The sequence below is a fragment of the Balaenoptera borealis genome (assembly GCF_965194805.1).
Source record: "Balaenoptera borealis genome assembly, chromosome: 2".
In the NCBI taxonomy this organism is placed as follows: domain Eukaryota; kingdom Metazoa; phylum Chordata; class Mammalia; order Artiodactyla; family Balaenopteridae; genus Balaenoptera; species Balaenoptera borealis.
The window spans coordinates 64,141,568-64,160,321 of record NC_138867.1 but is presented as its reverse complement, the minus strand read 5'-3'; the positions used below and the strand labels follow the sequence as shown (position 1 = coordinate 64,160,321).

The window sequence follows — 18,754 nt, the reverse complement described above, 5'->3', positions numbered from 1 at the left end:
ATACACATTAGCAGTCACTCCCCATTTTCCCCCGACCCTCATAGCCCCAGGCAACCACTAACCTACTTTCTGTCTCTACAGATTTGCCTTTTCTGAACATTTCATATAAATAGAATCATATAACATGCAGCACAGCTTATTTTAATATTTTAGGAAAATATGGAACATTTGCAGGAACAACTAAACTTGAGAAAACATTTCCTCCCATGATTAAGTCTAAATTGTGGGATAGGCCATTGATGCCATTTAAATTGGGGGCAAAATTGAGATCACCAGAGGTAGAAAAATCTAATTTCAACGCCACATGTTAGTTTGCTCTTTTGGTTGTTATGTTTAGAGATCCTCTGTTTGGAAATCTTTGTGTCTTTCACCAGTGGGTGTCAGCATCTGACTAAAGATGATGCCTCCAAGAGCTACTTCTGTAAATAACCTTGAAGCCAGTCGACCAAGGTCAATATCAACGTTATTTGAATTCTGCGTTCATTTATGTGATCACCTCAGAGTAAAAATTTGTAACAAATCACCTGAACCATATGCTATTTTAACCGATAGCTTTAAAAGATTAAAATGTCATCACCTTTACTGAATTTAAACTCTGATTTTTAAAAACATATTTACTTGGAATCACCCACTTTGAGAGTTACGTGATAGAGCTTATATTCTAAAGACTTGTGAGGTCTATCCCGATGGGGCTGTTTCTGTAAACCTACATCGTTGGAAACGCCTCATAGATTAACTGTGTGGTTTCCTTTACTCATAGAACTACCTGTTAGATCTGTGGGAAAGAACTACAAGACAGAGCTGCCAAGTAAACTATGAAAAACCTAACAAACTTTTTATCTTAGGTATTGGCATATTCCAATGATCTGCACTGTTCTAGGGTGTGATGGCTTAGGAGTGAATATGATTTGAACCTAATACATTTTTAGAGGGTGTCAAATTCAGAACCAGGCAGATCCATTGCCTGACCCTAAACATGGTCCTAAAGTAAATCGCTTGAGGAAACTGGATCCCAAAGATTACAGGTGGGGAATTTTGAAGTGTGTCCATATTTCATTGGAGATCAAAGAAGCCTAACTAAAAGAATTGTGGGCTGACTCACACGATAACTTCTTTTTGAAAGGGCTATTTTATCTTGAAGATTATGAGTTTGGAGGAACTAAGGTGATTGGCAGTGGAAAGAATCAGAACATGTGAAATTCCTTAAAAATTTATTGACTTGAATAACTTTGTGTTACACATAATTAAAAAAAACCCTTTACACTTTGAAAAAAAAAAAAAGACTTGGCTAAGGGATGGATTTGAATTTTTTTTACAATAACATTTTAATGCCTTATGCTAGCAAATATAGAGATGTTAAGAAATGGTGCTCTGATTAGCCTTGTCATTTGATTAGCCCTGACATGGATAATCAATTGCATTAGGCAATTAAATGCTGAAACCTTCGTTTGTTTAACATGTTTTATGCTATGCTGACTACTTTCATCTCCCATTCTCCCTGTAGGATATCTTCTAGGTAGTGAAGATTACTATTCCCATGAGCGCTGTACGTTAATCAATGCTCTGAATGTTACACGATGTGCTCTTGATTTTCGAGATGATGAAGAAGTTGCAACAGGGTATAAAAATATGTATTCAACAAATGTATTTACTGAAAGGGCTACAACCCTCATAACTAACCACCCACCAGAGAAGGTAAGTCTTGCTTTTTTATTGATATCAAAATTGTGTGAAGATAGCATCTCTTCAGGTGAATATAGGAAAAGGCCACTTTCCTTTAGGGAAAAACCTAATAAATTCTAAGGGAGTCGCTTTCAAATTTTAGAGTACCTCAGTATCAGCTGGGAAGCTTGTTAAAAATAGAAATTCCTGGAGCCCACCTCTAAAAGTCTGATTCATTAGGTCTGGGAAAAATCCATATATCAATATTTTAAGGAAACTCAAGGGTGATTCTGCTGCACGTGGTCCCCAGATCACACTTTGAGGAAAGCTGTGCATATAGTGTTTCCGTACAAATATAGTTTTATTATTTTAGTATCCTGTGTGCAGGTGTGGTAATTAGTAAATTGACTTTTTCAAAAAATGTTAGGCTTATGTACAAGATGAGGCATTATTATGGCAAGCTTTTTGTTAGGTATCCACAAACTTAAGGTTCAGGGCAAGTTCTCTAATTTTGTATCTCCCAGCCCTCCTCCTCCAAGGTTATTTTGGCTATTCTAAATATTCTGCATTCCCATGTTTATTTAGAAGCAGCTGGCCAATTTATACCAAAAAAAAAAAAAGTACATGCTTGGATTTGGATTTCATTGAATCTGCGGACCAACTTGGGGACAATAACATCTTAACAATATTGAGTCTTCTAATCTGTAAACACTGTACACTGCTGAGCCTGTTTATCCCATCCACCACACTGAAGCTATTTGTATATGTCGTGCTGAAATCTTTTGACTTATTTACAGATAAAAGTAGAAAAGAGTCTGAATAGCCTTGACATTTGTTGTTGTCATTGTTAATCTGGAGTTAACCTCCTGAACCCAAGTTTAAGCTGAATTCTCTAGATTTAGCTTATAAATGCCTTTAAAACTGGGTCAGATATTTGTGTTGTCAGATATTGGGTTCAAAATATGGCTTCTTTAAGAACTGTATTAACATGCCCTCGAAATTAGACCTTCAATAGGACTCTAACACAGCAAATTACAGAATGTTCAGTGTTATCCAGTTTTTCCAGTTTCCTGTGCTTTGCCCCTTTGGCAGTTACTGAAGGTCCTCAGTGCAGATCACCATTTGGATTCCTGTTTCGATAACTGTTCAGACTTGGTACCCGGCTCCTGACTCCCTTTTTGACATAGTTTCTTCCTGCCTACCCTAACATAGCATTGAGTGTCTTTCCTGGTGTCTGTCCTCAGCTTTGCCCCACTTTCGGCCTTTTTTTACTCTTTCATGCTGACCTGTTGGAGTGGCCATGCTTGCTGTGGTACATGGAAGAAATTGGAATATTCTCTCAAATATGTTGACATACGCAGATTTTAAATCTAGATCTAAACCAATATTCAGGTAGTTGGACAGATAACTGCTAGGTAATTGGCTTAAGTTCTCAGTTGTCTTCTGTATGCTTGGCATGTTACAGATAAGGTTAAAAACCCAAAGAACAAGATAAGATCTTGAGGGAACTGTGGTCCTTGTCCTGTCCTTTGAAGTTTGAGGTGGGCATCGTTTTACAGATAAGCAAACTGGCTTAGAGAAATGAGGTAATTGTTCAAGGTCACAGAATCAGAAGCTGCACTGTTTAACTCCAGGGCTCAGTGCACTTAACAAGCCTACCTAGTTCACAGTTTACATCCCAGACCAGAGACTATGAGCCCCAGTGTATGATTCAGCTTGATGGTTCCAGTATACAATACAATGACAGTATATTGGGATCATCTGGAAAGCTTGTAAGAAATACCACTTCCAAATATTGTGATTTATTGGTCTGGGGTGGGACCCTATCACTGGTATTTAATTATCCCTCTGCCCCTACCTCCAACCAGTGATTCTGATGTGCAGTCACTATCGATTCCTCTCAAGCACAGAGAAGCAAGCAGAAGCCAGCTGCCCTTTACAAGTTCACAATATACCACTATTTAATCATGCAACAAGTATAAGATACCTACAATAAAAATTAGTTTCCATTAAGGAACAATAGAGTATTCTCTCCCAGTGCCCATAACATTAATCAAATAAGAGGAAGCACCTGGGGTGAAATCATTCCTGGTGGGCGGGCTGTCTTAACTCCTGTAGCGGGGGAAGGCTCAGGAACTGAGGAAAACTGTAGGCCTTAAGAGCTCACAAGCCACCCAAACCCGTGTGATTAGTATGGTGCTGCTCATAGGTAATATGGAAATTGCTGGGTGAGAGGTGGTCATTTTCCTACAGTGACTGAAATGTTCCGAAGCAGTAGCCAGCCTTTTCAGCATCCCCAAAGTCAAGTTTGAAGCATAGACATAAATGAATGAAATAATCAATAGCTGAGTAATAGCCCCAGAAAGTTTAAGACAGCAAATGCCAATGTTTATAGTTTCAATTCTCAATGAAAGGATGCAGAACAGGACTTTCATCATTTTATTCCAACATTGAATTTAATTCTGTGCTAACTTCTCTGTGCCATCTACAGACTATAACGTAGGCAACTTGCTCTAAGATGGAAATCATTAAAGAAATACACACAAAGTATCCACAAGCTGACTTAAAAATGTTTCTGTTTTAAAGAGCACTTGGGGAAAAAAAAGCATATGGAGCTATTTCGTAACAGAAACACAGTTGGTGCTGGAATCAAGGAGATATTGCTAATAACCATTGCACAATGTTAAGAAGGAATGTCTTCTCTTTTTTCTACAGGATAATTCCCTTAGTACTCATACTACAATGTGAAAGTAACACATTCACAAAATATCGTTTGGTTAAAAATAGCCCCCCTCAAAACTTTGCAGAATAAAAATAAATGTTTTCTCCCATACCTCATCTACTAGCAGCTTCTTAAAACAAATGTGAATTTCTAGTGGTAGACACTTACTTTTTCCTGTCACAATTTGGAAAGAAATGTCTTAATTTGGAAGTCAAAGAGAATAACACTTTCAAAACATATCATGTGCTTTTTAAAAAGTTATACTTTAAATTAGGGAAATGTACTAAAGAAATGAAAATAAGGCTTTCTTCCTCACTGGAATTAGCATGATGAGAAAGGGAAATGAACCCTTAGCACCATTTTAATATGCTAATAACTTTAGGTTATAATGTCATACTTTTACTTAATACCTAAACATTTGGTCATGATTCACATTTAGGATTCCAATTTACAGACCTAAAGAAAGGTGTACAGCTAGGGTTGGTGTAAAGGTGGCAGCTGTAACTGGGTTGGTGAGAGCAGAGATCTGGACCCAAGAAAGACCAAGGGAGAGATCAAGGTCCTGCACAAACCCGGAGATCTATGGAGATCAAACTCGGGTCCAGGACTTTGGTGTTTTGAATCAGGATGTCAGTAAGGTCAGAATGGGCCTGAAAGTCTCCAAAGGCCAAGGCTCCATTAGGTTGGAACGCAAGTCAGTAGACAGCATAATAATAATGAGCCCATCCCCAGGATGGCGGCTGCTCGCTTTGGGCTAACAGCGAGCTGAGGTTGGCAGGTGTGGGGAAATTGGCTACAGCTGTTTACTGGGAGGGTCTTAGGACAAGAGGCTGCAGGCGGGTTCCTGACCGCGGTGGAGAACCTGAGGGCCCGAGTTAATTATTCTTTCCACCGGCCTACCATGAGGTACTACGAAGAGTACTCTGTTGATTTTTTTTTTTCAAGTTAAAAGTAGTATAGAAATGTTTCACATCTAGCCCTGCTGGCAAATGAGTTGTTCCATGAATAAAGCTCACCTTGTGAGAGCTGAAACTTTATTTTTACAGTATTGGATGGAAATACTCTAAAATGTGGTACATTGGTCCTCACCTCATTAAATGGACTACACTGTTTATCATTCTGACTCCTGGTGACCCAGAGCCATACCGATGTGTGCAAGGATGTTTGCCCATACACTAAATGGTCCTAGGCCACTGCTGACGAAATGGGAAAAAGACAACTTGTTTTGTTCAAGGATCACCTTTACCTGTAAGTCTAGTTGGCAGGTAGCACGAGGCCTTTGCAGGGCCTGTAACAGTCATAGGCCAGGGAAGACTGCATCTCCCAGGGGTTGTTTTCATTTTCTCTTCTCAGTTATGCCCCTTCTGTTTGAACTAACAGGAGCCTGACCACTGGAAAAATGGGGGAATTGTTGTAGTATTATCATTTTAATCCCTCAAGAGCGACAGTCATGTCTTCAACCACTAAAGAATAATTACAGGAAAGGTTTTCAGGTAATTTCTTGCTATATTTAACAAAGTGTGTAGAATGATTTCCACACTGAATATTTATAAGACCCTTTAATGATGGTCCCAGAAACATTATTTTTTCCCCAGAGTGGTTATGAGATCTCTCCTCCACCACTCTTCCCAGCTATCGCCTCCAGGGATCACTTGTTGGCTGGAAACGACCTGCCCTCCTTCCCCTTTCCCTCCTTAACCATGGGAGCTGCCGAGTTGCCCATAATGACCTGGGTGAGCACTTTTTCCTGAAACTGTGAGCTCCCGTTCTCATCTCTCCACCCCTGTCCACTGTAGAGAATCCAGACTAGGGTCACAAAGTCTAGTGTTTACAAGGGCCAGGCTGCTACCCTAAATAAATGAAGTCATTCAGGTAGGACAGTGGGGAGACTAGAATATCAGGGAGCCCTTGGGGGAGGCTGGGGGTCTCTGTTTCTCATACTCCAGCCATTTGTTGTCAGATGGAGTGTGGGCCTGGAGTTGTCAGAAGTTCTGATTTTTCAAGAAAATAAAAAAACTAAACAAAACAGGTTTTCATGTGACATTTCCTGATTTTTAAAACTTTGTGTGGGTTGCAGATTGTTGTAGCTTTCCAATTTTTAATCCGTCCCCATCCAGACCTTGGCTGGTGGCTGGGGCATGGGCTTGGTCTGGTGCTGAAGATCCAGACGGCAGTTCCCACTGCAGAACCTCACTGCGCCGGCAGGTCCTGGTTGCCCCCGCACGTCCTTTCCCCTCCGAACATCTTAGCCCAGGGTTCTTCCTCCCCACCTGGGCGGGGCATCTGCTGGGATTCCCTTCACCATGGTCTGGAGGAACACGGACTTTTCAGTGTGACTTGTGTGGCTGGAGGAGAACGCGCGTGTGTCAAGGAGCAGCAGAGGCAGAGCTAAAGCCGTGTCAGAGTGGTTAGTGTTGCATTTTGGAGTTGGAATTTGGAATGTGTTCCCATGGAAACAATGTACAAACGAAGCCTAGGGTCTACATCACCATGGTTTTTATTCCATCACCTGCCTCCTTAGTAAAATAGGTTCTAAAGTGATGTCTGTGATATTGAACAGCCATTTTGAACATTTTGATTTTCAGGAAAAGGTGTCTCTAAGTTCCAAAGATCTGAACTAAAAATACCGTCTTGGGTGTCTATTTGAGTTCTATATATGTATACCCATTACTGTATCACAGTGATGTGTAATGTGTAATTTAAAACAATTTATCAACAGTAATGAATGAAATATGAGCCCACCTCCCAATCTGCATTCTAACTTTTCCCCATTCCTTTATGAGATTTAAATGCCTCAAATACTTCAACAGAATTATGTTTTTACTCTTGGGTTGAGCCAGTTGCTGTCTCTTTGAGGGTTTTCAATTCATTAAAGAATTCTATAGGAGCACAGTGAAGAGAGCCTTCAGAAAGACTCATTAAGAGGAAGAGGCTGACTCAGAATATCACTAACGTTAAATTCTGTAAATTGGGTAAGAGGTAAAATAGAATCAATGTAGCATACTCCTTAGTTTCCAGGAATTAAATTGGCCTTATGTTTGGTCCTAGATCAAAGACTAACAAGGCACGGTGTTCACTTGTTTTCTTATAAAAATATAAACAATCCTTAAACCTCTCCTAAAAGGTGGTAACTTATTTTTCAGCTAAAGCAGAAAGCTAACCCATCTATTGGGACATAGCCACACTGTAATAGTGGGGTTTCCAATAGGAAATTGCTCTGCAATTAATATGAACTTGTGCAAGTCATATGACCTTTCTAAGCCTCAGTTAACTTACCTGTAAAATGGGTGTAGTAAGGTGGTTCTGAGTATTACATGAGACCGAATTATTGGTATTATTATTATTATTTGTTTGGATCAGAGCTTTCTAGGCCATTTTAGAACTCAAGCTTTTATTTTCATAAAATTCACCCATTTAAAGTACACAATTCAATAGTAAATTCACAGAGTTGTGCAACCATCACCACAGTCTAAGTTTAGTACATTTTCGCCACCCGCAAAAGAAGTCTTGTACCTGTTAGAAGTCACTCATCCCTCCTCTCCCCCACAACTCCCTACAGCTTCAGGCAACCACTAATCTACTTCCTGTTTCCATAGATTTGCCTATTCTGGACATTTTATATGAATGGAATCATACAAAACGTGATCTTTGTGATTGGTTTCTGTCACTTAACATAATGTTTTCAAGGTGCATCTATGTTGTGGGATGTGTCAGTACTTCATTCCTTTTTACAGCTGCATCCTATTCCTTTTATTGCTGTATATTGCTGAAAATATACCACATTTTGTTAATCCATTCATCAACCGGTGGACATTTTAGTTGTTTTCACTTTTTGGCTATTACGAATAATGCCACTGTGATCATTCGTGTACAAGTTTTTGTGTGGATTTATGCTTTTGGTTTTCTAGGAATGGAAATGCTGACTCATATGGTCACTGTAGCTTTAACAATATCAGGAACTGCCAAGTTGTTTTTCAAACTGGCTGCACCATTTTACATCCCCATCAGCAATGAATGAGGGTCTCAATTTTTCCACATCCTCACCAACACTTCTTATTTTCCATTTTTAAAATTATAACCCTCGTAGTGGGTGTGAAGTGGTATGTCAGTGTGGTTTTTATTTGCATTTCCCTAATGACTAAATGATGCAGAATATCTTTTCATGTGCTTATTGGCCGTTTGTATATCTCCTTTGGAGAAACATCTATTCAAATTCTTTGCCCATTTTGTAGTTGGGTTAATTGAGCTTTATTATTGAGTTGTAAGAGCTCTTAATATATTCTAGATACAAGTCCCTTATCTGATATATGACTTAAAAATATTTCTAACCCAGTTTGTGGGTTGTCTGAATATTACTTTTATTAACTGATAAATCTGGGCTTCTCTCTATATATTTAATGCTTCCAAGCCCTCTTAACTGATTTGCACAAACTCTCTTTCCAGCCTCTGTTTCTCTACCTTGCTCTCCAGTCTGTCCACGAGCCCCTTCAGGTCCCGGAGGAATACCTGAAGCCATACGACTTTATCCAAGATAAGAATAGGCATTACTATGCAGGAATGGTGTCCCTTATGGATGAAGCAGTGGGAAATGTCACCACAGCCTTAAAAAGCCGTGGGCTCTGGAACAACACGGTGTTCATCTTCTCCACAGGTAAGTCCGTCAATAGGAAAATCATCTCTTGGCAGAGCTTAAGACATAGTATTCAATAAATGGAATGAAGATAAATTGGAGCATTTAGCAGTTCCTTATTAAAATAAATGCTAACTGCAAGAGTGGAGACATGATAATAATGGATAGAAAAATGTGTCTAAGGAAAAAGAATTATGAGCCTTCTCCCGTCTTCCTTCAGATATCAAAATATTCTTGGAGTATGCTTGCAAACAAGCTCTCAGTAACTGAGTAAGTGTGAGTGGACAACACTCCTATGCAGGGCAGCTGGGCAGTGAATCCCTGGACTGACTTGTTCCCAACAATCTCTACAGCCCAGGCATCCTCTATGAAGAGGACTTCCGCTGACTAGAGGGGTCTCTGATCAGTGCAGAGACAGATTGTGACATTATGGAGACACTTAAGAAATGGAACCATTTAAATCTAGGCTAGAGTCTCCAAGTATAGATTTTTTTATATTAAAATTTTCTGACAATAAAGTCATACATCACTGATTATAGAAAAAACAAAAGAAGGGAGAAAAATTTTTTGAAAAATCATTTTCATTATGGCAATGTCATTCTGATTCCTAATCTGTTATATATATGTGTTTTTTTCCCCCTTCTCATTAGACACAGTTTTCTAAAATTTTCCTATGATGTGCTTTGGGTGTAGATCATGGTTTATTCATTATGCTGAGTGTTCAGAGAGCATGTTCCATCTGAAAATGCAGATCCTTTTGTTATGGGAAATTTCCTTGTATTCTTTATTTCAGAATTGTTTGGCCCTCCACCCCACCTTTCTCCTATTCTCTCTTTACAAAACTCCTGTTATTTGGATATTGGATCAATCCTCTAATTTTCTTAGTTTTTTTCCTCCCCTATTTTCTTAATTTTTCTTCTACTACTTGGGAAATTTCCTTATCATTATTCTCTAATCATTCTATTGAATTCATTGCAACCACCATTTTTTTTCAAGTCTATTTTATTATTTTTTTATTGGAGCATAATTACTTTACAATGTTGTGTTAGTTTCTGCTATAGAACAAAGTGAATCAACTATATGTATACATATATCCCCTTCCCTTGAGCCTCCCTCCCACCCCGCTGCCATCCCACCCCTCTAGGTCATCACAGAGCACTGAGCTGATCTCCCTGTGCTATACAGCAGCTTCCCACTAGCTATCTGTTTTACACATGGTAGTGTATATATGTTAATGCTACTCTCTCAATTCGTCTCACCCTTCCTTTCCCCACCTATGTCCACAAGTCCATTCTCTACATCTGCGTCTCTTTTCCTGCCCTGCAAATAGGTTCATTGGTACCATTTTTCTAGATTCCATATATATGCGTTAATATACGGTATTCATTTTTCTCTTTCTGACTTACTTCACTTTGTATGACAGACTCTAGGTTCATCCATATCACTGCAAATGACCCAATTTCATTCCTTTTTATGTCTGAGTAATATTCCATTGTATATATGTACCACATCTTCTTTATCCATTCATCTGTAGATGGACATTTAGGTTGTTTCCATATCCTGGCTATTGTAAATAGTGCTGCAATGAACATTGGGGTACATGTATATTTTTTTTGTTTTTCATTTTATTATTATTTATTTATTTATTTTTGCTGCATTGGGTCTTTGTTGCTGCACATGGGCTTTCTCTAGTTGTGGCGAGTGGGGCTCCTCTTTGTTGCGGTGCATAGGCTTCTCGTTGCTGTGGCTTCTCTTGTTGCGGAGCACAGGCTCTAGGCGCGCGGGCTTCAGTAGTTGTAGCACACAGGCTCAGTAGTTGCGGTGCGCGGGCTCAGTAGTTGCGACACACTGGCTGTAGGGTGCGCAGGCTTCAGTAGTTGTGGTGTGCGGGCTAAGTAGTTGTGGCTTGTGGGCTCTAGAGTGGAGGCTCAGTAGTTGTGGCTTGTGGGCTCTAGAGCGCAGGCTCAGTAGTTGTGGCGCACAGGCTTAGTTGCTCCGCAGCATGTGGGATCTTCCTGGATCAGGGATCGAACACATGTTCCCTGCATTGGCAGGCGGATTCTTAACCACTGCGCCACCAGGAAAGTCTCTGGGGTACATGTATCTTTTTGAATTATGTTTTTTTCAGGGCATATGCCCAGTAGCAGCAACCACCATATTTTTTAATTGTCAAAAACTCTTTCCTGTTTTCTGATAACTCCTTTTTTGTAAAGTTTGTTTTTATTTTATAAATGTAATAATTTATTTCTCCAAAGCCTGCACTCTTAACCATTAATTATATATATATATATATATGTGAATGTGAGTGTGTATGTAGGTATGTGTATACATATACATATATGTGTGTATTAGGTATACACATACATGTATTTTTTTTTACTTTTTAAAACATTTTTGTCAGAGTATAGTTGCTTCACAATATTGTATATATTTTTAAGTTTGCTTGTACTCCCAACTTTGTCTCTTTCTCTTCTAAGGTCATTTGTATCTTTGTTTTGGTCTGTCTTTCATGAAGGAGGCTTTTTCAGACCCCTAGTGATCCTTGGCTAAAACCCAAAAATTTGATTGGAAACTCCAAGGGTGAGGTCAGGACTTGTCATCTGGTAAGTTTTTACTATAAAGTGACTGTGTGAGAAGTATGAGGTGACACATTGAGGAATTAATCTGGGTATTCTACTTATAGATTTTTTAAAGAGTTGTTTGGTTTTGTTTTGTTTTGCTTGTAATTAGGCATGGTTATGGAACGTAGCATTTACTGAGTACTTACCATGTGTGGGACATGGTTCTAAGTGCTTTACATGAATTAGTTCAGTTAATCCTCACAGTAATTCTCTGGGGACTCTTATTATCCCATCTTGCAGATGTGAGAACTGAAGCACAAAGAGGCTAAGTAACTTGCCTAAGGTCACACAGCCAAGCAGAGCCAGGTGTCACCCTTTCTGCCTCTGACACTATGATCTGGAAGTTCTTACTGGACCTCAAGATATAGCAGTGCTTTCCCCGAGGTGTGCTGCAATTTTGATTTGTTGAGAAGCCTCGGCAGGGCCGAGGTAGCATCCACCCTGACCAGCCTTTTTCAGTTGCTTTAGTGCTATACAAATACTATAATTTTCTAAGTGTGTCCTGCTGTGAAAAAGGTTGAGTATAGATAACATATGTTTTCCCCAAAAAACTTACCCTTCAGAAAAGAGGGCAACATCTTATACTTAAGTCCTTACAAGTTCTCTCATAGTCCGAGAGTCTTTTTCAATTTCCTTTATTTTGAACAGCCTGGTAAAGCACTTTGATCAGTGCTGGTATTGAATGCTTATAGAGGTCACTGGAAAGAATCAATTAAAAAGGAGTCCAAGGCATTTAATACTGATTTAGTAATTATTCCTGGGAAATGACCTCACTGTTTTAAGAATTGGAAGTTATAAGTTTGTGAAATAAGCCTTTGTTGTAGATATCACAATTATACAATTTAAGGATAAATTATATCCTGAAATGAACGTATATATGGATTGATGTATCATACATAGACTGAGAAGTACTCAGACAGAAGTGAAAATGGTAGCTCTGGAAAACTGTTAAACGTCTCAGGGTGGCTCCTGTGACAACAGATACTGATGTCAAGTGTGCATGGGGAGAGGTGGAATACAGTTTTTTCATGATAAATGAAGGTGGAAAAAAGCAATATTTTAAGATCTGTATATCTCTTTTATTATATGATTTCAAATGTGTTATACATAGATATATTTTAAATAGATAGTTGACTATTTCATAAATATCCATAATATTTATTCAAGTCGGCAAAAATAATTTTTGGAGCTTTACACTGAGAAAATGGGAATACCTTATAATTGGGTTGCCTTATTCTGACAGTTTGATATATTAATAGATACATTAGTCTTGGACCATCTTTGCTTTGTTGAGCTAAATCCAACTTTATAGTGTGTATGTATTTTAATTATACTGCTGGATTCAGTTTGCTAGGATTTTATTTAGAAGATTTGCATTGATTTAAAAGTAAAAGTGGAGTAGGTGGTTTCTTTTCTCCCTGTTGGGTTTTGTTGTATTGGTTATACACATGTCATAAAATACTTTGGAAGTTTTTCCATCTTTTTCTATGCTCTGGAACACTTTGCAGATTGTTTGAAAGATCCCTCTGGTAAGCTGGTCCCTGGAACCTTTTTAGGAGGCTTAAAAAAATTATCTCCATAGTTTAAATTTTTTGCTTAATTATATCTAGGGGTGTGGGTCTTTAAAATATTTTAAAATTAATTTTGCCTGAAATACAGTGAGCCCTTTGATCTGCATGCTGAGATTATTTTTCACTCCAGGAAGTCTTCCTTGTTCATATTTTAGTTTATTGCTTTTGTTCTGTTTATTGCTTTTGTTCTGATTTAATTCTCAAAAATGTCTTTAATTTGTAGGTTGAATTACTGACTCAGCTTTTCTTTCATCAGTTTCAGTTTTTCATCCTTTTTCTCAGTCTGCTGGAGCTCTTTTGCAATACCAGCTAGACATTTGTGCAATTTTAATTCTCCTCTTTAGTATCTCCAGTGGAGATTACTATTGATAGTATTTTTAGCATCTTTGCAATCCTTTCTTTGCCTTAATCAGTTCTTTTTTCTTTTAAGTTTGTTAGTAATAATAATGACTACTGTTTATTAAATATTTACTGCATCCCAGGCCGTTCTAGTGCTTTTCCTATACTTTCTCATTGTTAGTCATGTTTTAATCATTAAAGTTCCAAGTAGCATTGTGAAATGGGTTTCTTTATCCCTACTTTAAAAATGAAGAAACCAAAATTTAAAGAGGTTAAGTGACTTTCCCAAGTCTACTGCTATGGTCTGAATGTTTGTGTTCCCCCAAAATTCATACGTGGTGGTGTTGGAAGGTGGGGGCCCTTGGGAGGTAATTAGGTCATGAGGGAGGACCCCTCATGAATGGGATTAGTGCTTTTACAAAAGAGGCACCAGAGAGATCTCTAGCCCCTTCCTCCATGTGAGGACACGGTGAGAAGATGTTGGCTGTGAACCAGGAGAGGATTCTCACCAGAAGGTGACTATACTGGTGCCTTGACCTTGAACTTCCCAGCTTCCGTAGCTGTGAGAAATAAATTTCTGTTGTTTATAAGCCACCCCGTCCATGGTATTTTGTTATAGCTGCCGAATGGACTAAGAGCCATACATCTAATAGATGGAAGAGGAGAATTCAAACCCAGATCAACTTGAGGTCAGTACCTGTTAAACCTCATCAGCTGTGCTTTTACATCTCATCTTTTCCTTCTGTCTCATCCCATTGTCCCTAATCTCTACTTTTTGGCTTTCTACACCTCTGTTCATAAAACCCATGATTTTCCTGAATCTTTCTGAACAGAACTTTTCTAAAATCGTCATTTCCATAGTAAATCATTTCCAGCTATATACTCTTCCTCTGAGTGTAAGCAGTCGAGGACCTATCCGCCCAGAGTGCATGGCCATCTCTTGGCCTCTGGTCACTGTCCCCTGGTTAATTCCTTCTCACATCTATAGCGTGGGGTCAGGTTGATGCACACAACTCGCTCTGTTCCCAGTGGCCTTTAGGCGTTGAGTGTCCTACACTCCAGTGAACCTGACTGACCTACTTAACATTTTCTTATCTTCGGGCTGCTTCTTCGGCATGGCTACCAGATTCTTCCTGTCTCCACACCTTCAGGGCTTTACTTAGGGGGGCATTTGCCAGGGCAGTGTGCCCCACTGCCAGGCCCTTTCTTCTGCCCACTGTTCTCTAGGAGTTGTGATCTCTCACTGCGGATAGGAAGTTGAAGAGGTAGTAATGCTCTGGTCGTGTCAGATATGAGCACTGTCCCCTCCCGGGCTGCCTTCCTGCCTCTTTTCAGGTAGGCGAGTGGCTCCACGTCGAGGCAGACAGGGTAGACCAGCCCTTGTTTCTTCAGCTCAGCTTCTCCAGCCCTCCAGCTTATGGAAATTTCTCCAGTGTTCTCTCTGACATTACAGATTGTCTGTGAGTCCTGGTTTCTCACATTGTAATGAATTTTCATCTTATTCTAACTCATCACAACGTGATGTTATTCATCTTATTCTATGTCTATGTAATTTTAGCAGAGTATTGGTTAAGAGAAGCAGCACTAACGGCCATTAGGAAGATACCATTTTAACCTGGGCGCCTATCACCACAGCTGAGCTTTATAGTTGCTAAACTCCAGGAATCTTCACAGAAGTCTAACCCTGAGTAAAATGAGCTAAAATTAGAGCCAACTGTGGAGCAACTTGATCATGAATTAAAACTAGGAAAACTGAGTCTAGAACCTTGAAGAGAAAGCAACGATTGATCTCGACATCTTTCTGCAGCTATTATATGTTTATATTAACTCTTATCAGAATAACCATTTTCACTTACATTTAGAGGAGAGTTTGACTATAAGGACAAACCTGATTTCCTCTGGAGACTTTTTCTGTGTTTATTGACAATTTCATTGCCTGAAGATGAATTTAATAATGTGCTATAATAATGTGATTAAAACCCAAGGAAACAAGCCCTGGATCTGGCTGGTTATAGAATGGTGATTCATTTTTTCCAGTTTTCTCACTTTACTTCACTTGGCACTGCTCTTCTTCACAAGCATAAAAATACTGGGTGCATCCAAACAAATAACTATTGAATCCAGTAGTATAGAAAACCCTGACATATACTAGCTTCTTGGTATCACACTTATATTTAGTGAAAGGGAGAGGTAAAGGCATATATTTTTTAGGTGCAGATGTCTGAAGACACTTTTAAAAAAAATCTTCTTTTATAATCTGCAGGAGACCCATGAGGCTTCCTCATCCCTTGTCATCATCATCTGAGCATTTAAGGTGGTAACTGAGTGTGCCAGCTGGGAACCACTTGCAGCAGTGGAGTGTTTGTTAAAAATGCACTTGCTGAGGTGACGGCTGCACAACATTGTGGATGTACTAAAGGTTACTGAATTGGACACACTAAAATGGTTAATTTTATGTTATGTGAATTTCATCTCAGTTTTTAAAAATACAATTTCTCAGACTCTATTACAGACTTACTAAATCAGAACCTAAATGAATGAAATCAGAAACTCTGGGATCTGGGCCCAGGAATCTTCATTTTTAACAGTAATCCAGGTGATTCTTCTGTATAGAGAAATTTGAGAACTTTTAATCTAAGGTAACTTATTCAAACCCTGGGAATTTACCTAATGAAGAATAGAGAGAGAGAGACAGAACCCAGTAGCACCACCATAGAGGAACCTTGACCAGATCCTGTTCGATCACACATCTCTACTTGAACAAACAGAGTAATTTATTCCAGAGCCTAAACTTTTAACATTTATTATCTGATTATCTTTCACAAAATTATGTGTGATTTAATACCTTAGAGTGATAAAGATTCTTAACTAATTCCCCTAAATCTTATGTCCCTTTCTCCCTCGTATGTTGAATTCCCTTCAAAACTGGTACCAATAAATGGAGAACTCCTTCACAGTTTAAATGTACTTATTAGGCAGTTGGCAGACTTATAAATATTATAGAAATTCTGTGCCAGGAACAAAGTAATTTGATGCTGGCAAATCAATCTCACTAAGTTCTTCAGACTCTTAAATGCATTTCTGACAAAACTAAGGAAAACCTGTTAAGTGAATAAGTGATATAGTGGATCCACACTGGCTTTCTCTTTGCAAATAGTGCTTTTTTCAACACAACTTCCATAGAGGGGAATAACAACACATAGCTCAAAACTATGAGATGAGAACTATCTTCTCCCTAGCCAGAGGTCATTAACCCATTTCACCTCTTTAGAATTTTCATGTTAATGTCTATGCTAAAAGCATGTCGGATCACTTTAAGGTTTTATTAGTAATAGGCAGTAATGCATACGGATTTATTGATTTTTTTTTAAATTTTTATTTATTTATGGCTGCGTTGGGTCTTCGTTTCTGCGCGAGGGCTTTCTCTAGTTGCAGCAAGCGGGGGCCACTCTTCATCGCGGTGCACGGGCCTCTCACTATCGTGGCCTCTCTTGTTGCGGAGCACAGGCTCCAGACGCGCAGGCTCAGTAGTTGTGGCTCACGGGCCTAGTTGCTCCGCGGCATGTGGGATCCTCCCAGACCAGGGCTCGAACCCGTGTCCCCTGCATTGACAGGCAGATTCTCAACCACTGCGCCACCAGGGAAGCCCTTGTTGATTATTTTATTGAGAGAAAATAATAATCAATACATTTTAGAGGCCCCCAGAACAAAGTCTTGCATTTGTATTCTCTGTGACAAACCATTGAATCCACAAGCCCAGAGTCTAAGGCAAAGATGCTTCTCAATGCCTATGTTTTTCAGATCTTCCATGTTTTATCATAATTCTACTTATATACTATAATATAATATCATATTATTGATATTATGAATTTCTTAGCATGAGAAACATGAAATAATCTTTACTTTTACACTTCTATGAGAAGTGGCCTTTCCCTGAGTTTATACTTAATGGAAAATATATATTGAACTGAGCATACTTATTGACTAAATTACAAGCTTTCCGATTTGTTTGGGTTTACTTTCGCCTCTTGTTTTGCACTCCATTTTAAAGGTCACATTTAAAATGGATCCATTGCTTATATTGTACATTTCTGACAGAGCTCATTAGAGCCAGAAGTCCCTGTGGAGGCGAGGGGAGTGTTAGTTGGACAGGCTGCCCTGGAGGATGAAGCAAGGTGAGAAGGAGGTTCTACATAAAAATAATCACGTGGCAACCACAGTCACAGCAGGAGGAAGGGGCTGAAGTAAAGTCAGGTCGCCCCAGTTATAGATGCAAATACGCAGTAGGCAACCAGAGGATGAAAGAGGGGACTAAATGGCCTAGGAATTATGAGTTTCTGAAATAGCAGAAAATAGATTGTATTTCAGGTGTTTTGCGCCTGGAATTTAAAAAAATCAATGTCATTAATTATACATGGAAGGTAAAAATTTAGGAACCAGTATTTTCAGTTGACAAACAAAAGCTGTGTATTGTTTATACTCCTATCTGCCAGAATGTAATGGGGACTGACTGTGTGGTAGTTTTTTTAAGAAAACAAAAAAATGAGAGTGACTGAATTTTAGCTACTAAAGAACCCAAACAATCTAATTCTTCCCCATTTTACTCTCCATGTGTGGGGTTCTCCTCGAGGCAGTGGTAACTGCTGTGCATGTGTGTGGAATATATTTGAAACAAGGCATTTGCTCCAAAATTGGAGCATTCCAGGGCTAGCTTGTGCCGGCGTTCTGTCCCAGATTCCTCTCCACTTTGGGTTTATACAGTGATTGCTGTGGTTTTCCGACTTGATCTGAGGCCCCCTGTTAGGCAGCTGAGGAAAGGCTGCCGTCTCCCTCCTTCCCAGGAGTTTAAGGAGACTTGCTGTTCCGAGGAGGGCCTGGGAACCAGGACCGAAGCTCTTTGTGGGAGATAGCCCTGCTGTGCTCGGCCTCTAAAAGGCTGCTCATCCTTTGCTCTCAGAAGCATGAGATTCCCCCGGCCAGGCCTAAAAACAATAATAATGATATATTTGAAAAAATCCCCATCGCGTCTCTTGCTGACTTTGGCAGTTAGGTACGAAGCATCAACAAAACACTGTATACAGATATCTGCCTTCCAGGCTTGTTCCTTTCTTACAGAATAATCCTTAACCTAGTGGGAGCTCTTTTTTCATGTGTCCTTAATGAGAAAATATTTCAGAGATTATTGGCACCACGGGTTTGTTCCTTTCCG

General features: G+C 39.3%; 1 protein-coding gene across 2 annotated transcripts in view; it reads left to right on the top strand.

Moving 5' to 3' along the window:
* The window catches only part of ARSB (arylsulfatase B), a 177,373-nt gene that overhangs the window by 30,257 nt on the left and 128,362 nt on the right, over positions 1-18,754 (top strand). For both annotated transcript variants that reach the window (XM_082377514.1, XM_082377515.1), the window contains exons 3-4: positions 1,505-1,695; positions 8,828-9,035. In XM_082377514.1, the coding sequence (XP_082233640.1) occupies positions 1,505-1,695; positions 8,828-9,035 (399 nt within the window). The remainder of the gene's footprint in view (positions 1-1,504; positions 1,696-8,827; positions 9,036-18,754) is intronic.